Here is a 9,227-nt window from a genome sequence, read left to right as displayed (position 1 = left end):
TTTTTATGTATATACTATACTTCTCTCTTCCCCTTTTCCCTCTTCCCAGTGATGTATCACAAATTGATGTATTTTTATTGGGTGAGGCCCAGGTAATCTCTCTGTTTATAACTCTGGCCTTTCTGTGAGCAAACACACAAAGTGAACTTTGGTTTATCTCCTGTCATAATGTAGCTGCTAATTGCTGGAAGGCAGGCCGTATTCCATGGTCCACGTGACCAGTGGGGCATGACCAGAAAGGAGCGTGGGGAAGAGTGGACCAAAGGACCCAGCTAGAGGCTGCCCAGCTGGAGTTCCTGCCTCCCTAAAGGCACAGAGTAAAACAAGTGAGCACAAGGAGTATGGTTCTGAGGTAAGCAAGGTCACGAAGATGACACTCTTGGGCTTAGCTTTGTGGTCACTGCTCCTCTGTCCAGGGCTGACGTTCTGGGACTCCCAGATCAGTCGGAACTGCAACAATGGCAGCTACGAGATCAGCGTCCTGATGATGAACAACTCAGCCTTCCCAGAGTCCTTGGATAACTTGAAAGAAGCGGTGAATGAGGGAGTGGAAATAGTGAGACAGCGTCTGCTTAATGCTGGTAAGAATATGGTCACAGAGTCCACCTCCTCTCTGTTACCACCTCTGGGGTCAAAGGGGTGCTTAGCAAAAACCTTCCATTCTTTGCCTGATCACCCACTCTCCTGTAAGGGCTTGTCCGACAACCCCTTTCTAGTTCAAGGCAGTGGGTCCTCAGAGAGAAGGATTTAAGTCCTACCGCACTGTGTTCCATCATAATTCACCCTGCTCTTGGAATGGCCCCAACCCAGGGAATGCCAGATGTTCACAGCAGTGAACTGCCCCAGACAAACCTGGATTGATGGCTCGGTTTCAAGGAGGCATCATGTTCCTTTCCGCAGCTGGTCAGAGGCAATATTTGGTCTGGACCTGAGATTTTGCAGGGTTACCAGTCAAGATGAATTAAGAGAGTTAAATTCATACAGATGCTGACTCTTTTTTCTGGGATTTTTCATCCATCTGTTTGCTCTTTACATTTCTGTTGGCTATTATTATAAGACATAATCAAATAAATTTGCAACCAAATTCAGTGTTGCAGTTGTTATTGTACCTACTAATTAGTAAAATAAATATTATAGCGTCGGATAAACTATATAAACAGAAAAAAATCACGCCTGAATAATTTTCAGCCACCTGGATATTTCCAGTGTCTGTTAATATGTCTCTCAGTTTCTTGTTTTTAAGAACATGGTTGGGGTCACTATGGTATAGAAACAATTTTCTATTTTCTGATTTTACTTCACATTATTCTGCAAGTGACTTTCCTCTAGCTGCATAATCTTCATGTGAATGTTCACATCATGTGAGTGGATGTATAATATTCCTCGGAGTAGATATCTTCCCAAACCATTTAATTATTCCCTCCGGCATGATTTCCTATTGTTCCTAAATTTTCATGATTATTTTAAAATATTTTAAAATTACAATAAGCATTTTCTGTTCTTGGAACTAGATTGCCAAAAGTATAATTACTGAGTCAATGACTATATCATACATATTAACGTTTATTTATGGTTCTAAAGAGGGTATGTCTTAATTTTCTCTAAAATTCTGTGGTACTTAGCTCTTTTCTAGTGCCCAAGTTGCATGGTTTCATCAGGCTCTTGCTGTCCTTGCCATGTGGCTAGCCCAAGGTACATGCTCCATGTTTTTGGTACTTCTGCCAGTGACTGCACGCAGTGTATGGGAGGTATTTAAGCCTCATGCTGTATCTCTGTTAGTAGACTGGATGTGTGTGATCTAAGAAGTTGTTATAAATAAAATTTGAATGACCACTAAAAATACAGTAAAATTCTATGGTAATAATAGCAAGCGGTATCATACATCACAAATGTGTAATAACTTATTGCTGTGCCATATACATTTCTTTCAATCTTCCCTGAGACCAATTCAGATGTAAATAGATGGATCTAATCCAGAGCTGTAATGGAACTATAAGGTCATTTAATTAAATCCCCTTATTTACCAAGACTGTGGCATCATGGAAGGAACATTTGATTTGAAATCTGAGGACGTGGATTGGAGTCACTGTCCCAGAGCTTTCTCTCCTTGTGACCCTGGGTGAGCAATTTCCCTTAGTCTCTCTGAGCCTCGGTTTCCTTGTTTATTGAGTACCTGTCTTGTCTTAGGTAAGATATATAATCTCTTGAGTCATCACAGCTCTGTAAGATTGGCATTAATGATACAGTTTCACAGTGGAGGTTTAATAACTTTGCTGAAGTCATACAGGTTGCCTGTTGGAAATGAGATTCTGTCTGGTTCCAAAGAGTGTATCGTATTGCCACTGTAAGATCTTTACCCACCATGAACTACTTTCTTATCAAAATAAGGCAGTGGTTAGAAGCAGAGATTTGGAATCAGATCTTGGTTCATATTCCAGCTTTTTACCCAGCTATTTATCACCAGTGACCTGGAGCAAATTAAGTTTTCTGAGCCTCAATCCTCTTACTTTATAAAATCACAATAGAAAGTAGTTACCTCATGTGGTATGTTATGAATTAAATGAGGAAATTCATATAAAGTACATAAAACACAGACCGAAATGCAGTAAGAACCCCAAGAGTTACAGTTGTTTTATTATTGTCATTGTTGGTTTTTTTGAGGATGTTAATATGTTATTGCTGTGGTGCTGCTGCTGTTACTTGAGCAAGTTACCAGGATATAAAATCAACAGTGTGGTATAGTGGTAAGATCTGATCTCTGGACTCATATAACCTGCATTTGAATTCCTGGTCCACCTATCACTAGCGATTACAAACGCTTTATTGGGTTGTTTATTCTATGTTCCAGTCATCTCATTTACAATATAGAATTAGGCAGGGTGAGGTGGTTGAGAAGATTAAATGAGTGGAGAATTTTGTGGGGGATGAAAGAATAAACAATAATGCCCAGATTTTTGCATGTGGTGATGCATTTTGTTAGATGGATGTTCATGCATAGGAAACTCAAGAAGTGCAGGTTGTGACGGAAAGATAGGTTCATGTTCTAAACATAGTGAACATTATTGTTTGGGGGGAAGTCTTAGACAATATATTTAAGGGCTAAATTGAAGAAAATTAAAGAGTCCAAATGTGCGTGATGTCCAGATGGAAGAAAAGGATACTTTTTCCCAGTACTTAGGAAACCTCTGTTTGGAAGAATAGTTAGGATTTGGTGGAAAACATGAAAAAAGAGATTCCTTCAACCTAGGGACATCCACTCCTCAAGGATGTATAGCCCGGTCCTAAGGCACACCTAGTTCATACCCTCCAATGATCTCATGGGCTGAGGGGATCCCCTTCCTAGACTCCAGCACCTATGCTCGGATTCACTTTGGTCCAACCCCATCCTCAAAGCCCTAGGTAGGAGAGAAAGGGCTCCTAGATTACTCCATATTCGACAGCATTCCACTCATCTTCCCAGGACTGTGAGGTATCCTGGCGGGGTGGAGGTGCAGGCAGAGTAAGGATGAGAAACAGCATTTGGGGGAACTGTTTATTTTTAAAAATTAAGCTTTGATATGAAGTCATTACGTTGTCTGAAAATCTTTCAGTATTTTCTCGAGAAATCCCTTGGGATTTGGGGAGATAAAAGGGAAGAGATCTTCATCTTCCCCTATCCAATTAAAAAACAGAAGCACAAGTGTCGAGAGGCAGCAGCCTACCACAGTATGTTCTATAGGAGTGGCTCTCAAACTTTTTGGTCTCCAGACCTCTTTACACTTAAAAATAATTGTGAGGTCTGTACAGTTTTATTTATAAAGTTACATTTACTGACATTGACTGTATTGGAAATTAAGACTGAGAAATGTTTTAAATATTTGCTTATTGATTAATTTAAAATAATTACAAACACTTTATCTGTTCACATAAATTAAATTTCTTATTAAAGAAAACCTATATTTCTCAAGCCAAAAAATAAAAATAGGTAGGAAAAATGGTATCAATTTACATTTTTGTACATCTTTAATGTCAGGTTTCATAGAAAATGGCTGGATCCTCATATCTGCTTCTGCTTTTACTCTGTTGTGATAATATAATTAATATTATGTAACCTCTCAAAAACTCTAGTCTATGCTCATGAAAGGAGAGTGGAAAAAATAAAGAATGTGTTAATATACTTAGAATAGCTTTGACCTCCTAGCCCTCCTGAAAGAGTCTCGAGGTACTTCTGGAGTCTCTCTAGACCTTCATTTTCTCATTTTTAAATTTGAAAGATAAAATATTAATTAACCTCATAGGATTCAGGGGCAGCTTAAGGATTGAAATAATGCGTGCAAAAATCCAGATCATCCAGTTCTGTTCTATCTATAAATGGATGAGAAACTGGGGCCCCAGAGAGGAAGTCACTTGCCTGAGGTCACACTCAATAGATGTTGGCTTCCCTTCTTCTGGATCCTGGGCAGGATTTATACTCGGTTTTGCTATGCCCATCTGCCACGGGATACCTGGACCATTGAATTTTTCAGTGGGTCATTTTCAGTTCCCCTCATGGTGGCAGGAGGGAGCAGAGCCCTCAGAGGGGGCGAGGAGGAAGAGCTATCCTACACATTAACAGCTGCGGGTGTGGCCATCTTCCCAAAGCCCTGTTTTCATTGAGCGACTGTGTACGTGTACGGGCCACTGCTCCACCCCCTGAATTCTCTGGCTGCTTTCTAAGACCATCTCCTCACTCTTCTCCACTGGTCCCCACACGCACTCTCCTTTTCTTCTGCGCCGCCCACAGCCTCACTCATACTATCCTCCTGGCTTCATATACCCTATATTCTCCCTATTGCTATGAGAATTAAATAACAAAAAAAGTATCAAGTGTTTTGTATTACGGCTGGCACATGGCTACATTCAAGTGTTAATTGCTATTAAATCCATCACTGGCCCCACCTCCTCTATTTATTTTCTCTGACTGGTCTTATTGCATTGACCTCTCCTATTTGACTAGAGCTACTGCCAACCCTTATTTAGATCTCTTACTGAACAAAGTATCAGAATAAGTGTTCTTGAATGAACCCTCCCTCCCCCAAAAAAGGCAAGAGGTAAAATGCTCCCTAGTCGATTGTCCGAGGCAGCTATGGAAGTGCAAAGACTATTTCATTCTCTGTCTTGAAAAACATCCTTATTTGGACTTTCAGAAGAACATCAACTTCTGTTGCCGTGCTTTACTCTTTTAAAGGTATTGAAATTATTACATTTGACAATTACGGTTTTAATCCCATTTTATCTATGAAGGCACCAAATTAGAGAAATTCAAATGGCTTGTGCAAGAACACACAGAAAGTCACTCATCCTGCAACCAGCACTGTGACTAGCAACTGAGGTTTCCAGACTTCCTGTGTAAGGGCCTGGCCAAATGAAGGCTGCCTCTGCTTAGGAATCTAACGTGGGTCCTGAATATTTTTTATTGGAAGGAAACAAAATGTAAGACACAGAGCTTGGTCAAATGGTTGTGCTGTCTTTTTATTCCCTTTCAAAAGATAGTATCTAGCAGTCGTCAGGGATATTATCCTCAATGCTCTTGCCCTCATGTGAAGATGATCCATTATCCAAAAAGCCTAGACCCTGATGGACACAGTTCACTTTGGCTTTGGGGGCAGACCGCCAGAGGTACCAGTGTGCACATTGGCAGCAAAGAGAATCAGCACCTTGGGAACATGAAAGAACAGATGTCATACCGTCTGCATCTTTGCTTTCCTAAAACTCTCCAGACGTGTAGAAGAAACGTGCCCGGACTACAAGCATGAAAAGAGGAGAGCCATGAGTGGAATGGAAATGCTGTAAAATTGGACTGTGGGATGGTTGTCTAAATATATATACTTACTAAAAATCACTGAATCCTACACTTAAAATGGTATTTAGGGAGGGTAAATTATACCTCAATAAAGTTGTTGAGAGAGACAGACAGAAACAAGAGACAGAGGCAGAGAGAGGAAAGAAGTGACAGGGAGTAATGGAAGAACTCAGAGCTCAAATACTCACAGGTGTGAAGATGAATAGGCACGTATTCCCAGGATCAACTGGCAAAAAGTAAATCTCCTGGCTACAAACTACTGAAAAATAACACATTTTCTCTTTTCCCTCATTTCTGGAAACAGGCATAAATGTGACTGTGAATGTTACCTTTATCTATTCGGATAGTGTGATTTATAAATCCAGTGACTGCCGGAGTAGCACCTGTGAAGGCCTCGACCTACTCAGGGCAATTTCTGTAAGTAAATGCTTTCGTAGGTAGAGCTCACACCTCTTGGCACAGCAAGTTCACAGTGTGAAACTTGAGCACCCGTCCATGAGCATCTCGTATGTGACCTCTAGTCACATAGCTGAGTGTTTTGGAGAGAGGGTAATCTGACTTCAGCCCCGTATGTTTCCCAAGTGATGAGGGCCTTCTGGGAATCCAGGAAAGTGGGGAGAACCTTCTATGTCCCATTCGTACACTTTCCATGTTACGGAGGGGAATACTTTTGTTTTAAATTGTCTTCAAGGGGCGCCTGGGTGGCACAGCGGTTAAGCGTCTGCCTTCGGCTCAGGGCGTGATCCCGGCGTTTTAAAAAAAAATTGTCTTCAAAACTTTTTAAAAATTAAAATGTTGGCATTAACTGGTTTTCTTTTGTGTCCCTCAAGAAGTACCTTTTAAAGCAGTAACTGTAATGTTAAAGAGTAGAAATGGAAAGGGAGAGCTCCTTGCCTACTTCCTCCTCCCCACTCCCAACCCCAGCCAGGACTTTATGGAATGAAAGAATGTTCCAAGCTCTCTAGGGGTAGATAGATGTGCAAGAAGCCTTTTTACCATAGAAACCCAAGAAAAGGCTCTCCTAGAAGCAGAATTCTAGGTGTAGAACCATGGTTCGAGAGCTTTAATCGTAGCATTGCCCTGACAAGCCAGTCTTGCGAGGGCCAGGAATGAGCCAGGGGAGTTTGACAGACTTCACTTTATGTTGCCGGGAGTGTGTACTTCGTCCCTCTACAGACAGAGGTATACCCTGGTTTTCTAAAGCTGGGGGTGGGATGTTCCTAATCACGTTTCTTTCGAGAAATAGTATGAGACACCATCTGTAATCACCGGGCTGGCCACGACATTGCACTTTGTTCTCCTTAGCCCCGTTTGGTAGCTTAAGACTGCAGCTTGCCCTCTTCCCCCAAAGCACCTCCAAGTCTGGTCTGCCCACAATCTGGCCCACAGATACTGCTCGTGTTACAGTCTGTCAGTCCTTCTTCCCCGACTCTGCATCCTCCTCTTGACAAAGAATCCGAGTTCACCTTCAGCAGAATCTCCTTGCCTCCACCCGCAGCAGCAACACTTTCTCGGACTTCTTCACTCCGTAGCGCCCCTGCCCAGCCCAAGGCACCATGTGTTGCTCTTTTCTTGAGAGGCCCACTTTCAAACTTTCTGGGACCCTTTTCCCTGGCCACTTCTTTCCTGTCCATTTATTCATTGTTTTCATTTTATTTTTTTAAATTTTTTAAAGCTTCTATTTATTTACATGAGAGAGAGAGTGAGTGAGAGAGAGAGAGAGAAAGAGAGAGAAAAGGATCCGGGGAAGAGGGAGAAGCAGATTCCCCGCCCAGCAGGGAGCCTAAGGCAGGGGCGATCCCAGAACTCCAGGATCATGACCTGAGCCAAAGGCAGACCCTTCGGTGCCCCCATTGTTTTCATTTTAGAGATTCATTTTTCTTTTCTTTCTTCCTTTTCTTCCCCCCTACAGAACAACAAACGAATGGGCTGTGTCCTCATGGGGCCCTCGTGTACATACTCCACCTTCCAGATGTAGTAAGTAATTTGGTTTGTTGTTGCTTTCATGCTATGGTAAGTTCAAGTCAGGGCTTGACATCACTATTTAAGTGATTTATCAAATAGCAGTCCAGTCGAGGCAGCACAGTCAGAGGTGCTGGGGCCCTTGTATTTTACTACTTCTCCGTAAGTGTCATTTTCTTACCCAGGTAGCTCGACCTTTGCTCACCGTGGGGTGAATGACCATAGCTGTTCAGGTCCAGTTACTAACATCTGAGCCTGAGAGGCAGCATGGGTTAGGTAAAAAGTTAGAGTCCTGGCAGAGGACAGAGAAGACAATGAACTCAGATAATTTGAGGAGTTTAATAAAGGAAATCTTCACTGAAGTATGAGCAGAGTGTATGGAAACACACAGGAAAAGTACAGCACCCCGGGCATTAGTAGGGCTCCGTTCTATTCTTTAGGTCTCAACAATAAGCAGAGTAGCAAGGTACTTATGTCACAGCACTGAGGATTATGTAATTAATATATGAAAGTGCCTTTCATGGTGCCCTTATCAGCTTAGAAAAAGAAGTTTCCAATATATTCCACAATAAAAATATTTCTCTGCCTTTGGGAAAATGACCGTCATCCCTTCTATTCATTTCACTCAGTGTAATTCTCATCACCAGAAAACATTTTGTTCTGTCAGATCACACCTTCCCCAAATCAAAATCCCTCTTCCATGCCTTTCTTTCATCTGTTCAGTCTTCCCCTGAATCAAGGATCACCTTTGTCTACACAGAGAAAACTACACTGCCCTTGCAATAGATTTTGGAAGGTAAAATTAAAATTCTGAAATTTCTGTTGAAAAGTCTGCTTCTGACACCGCCTCCCACTGTACAAACACACTCAGATGTTCAGACCTACTACGTGCCACCGACACGCCACAGAAGCACTTTCTCAGCTCATCTTCTAAACCAAAATACAGGCAAATTCGGACTCTTCCTCTTCCTTGAACTCATTCCCTGTTGTCATCTTATCTGACCACTTATGGGTTTGCGGTAGAATGTGCTCGGAAGGAAAGAAGGAGGGGAAAATTGACTCACTATTGGTGAGGACCTTCCATGTGCAAAGAAGCATTTTGGTTTTGCTGGAGTAGAGAGCATTAACTAAAACACAGCCTCTGTCCAGTGAAATAGAGAAGGTGACAAGAGCCAATTAGTACAAAGGGACCAGTACAAGGCCGAGTACGACACGCTGCATTAAAGAAACACGAGCTGCTGCGGGGGGGGCAGAAGGAAAGAGCCCCCGCTGGTTGGGAGGGTGAAGCTCAAGAGGGGAAGAAGGACGTCATGCCGGAGATGGCACATGAGCTGAGTGTTGAAGAACAGGTGAAATGTTAATGGCTAGAGATGAGGGCTTCAGCATCCCAGCCAAGCAGAGGGAGAAGTATGTATAAAAGCAAAGAAGCAGAGAGGTGTAGAAA

At 42.2% G+C, this 9,227-nt stretch overlaps 1 protein-coding gene across 1 annotated transcript in view; it reads left to right on the top strand.

Annotated features, from left to right (window-relative positions):
• Positions 1–370: 370 nt before the first annotated feature.
• The window catches only part of GUCY2C (guanylate cyclase 2C), a 72,906-nt gene continuing 64,049 nt past the window's right edge, over positions 371–9,227 (top strand). The window contains exons 1-3 of the mRNA XM_034645989.1: positions 371–581; positions 6,126–6,238; positions 7,734–7,798. Coding sequence (XP_034501880.1) covers positions 371–581; positions 6,126–6,238; positions 7,734–7,798 — 389 coding nt within the window. The remainder of the gene's footprint in view (positions 582–6,125; positions 6,239–7,733; positions 7,799–9,227) is intronic.

The sequence above is a fragment of the Ailuropoda melanoleuca genome, chromosome 16 (genome assembly GCF_002007445.2).
Source record: "Ailuropoda melanoleuca isolate Jingjing chromosome 16, ASM200744v2, whole genome shotgun sequence".
NCBI lineage: Eukaryota > Metazoa > Chordata > Mammalia > Carnivora > Ursidae > Ailuropoda > Ailuropoda melanoleuca.
Note: the sequence above shows the minus strand (reverse complement) of the source record. Positions and strands in the feature narration are given on the sequence as shown.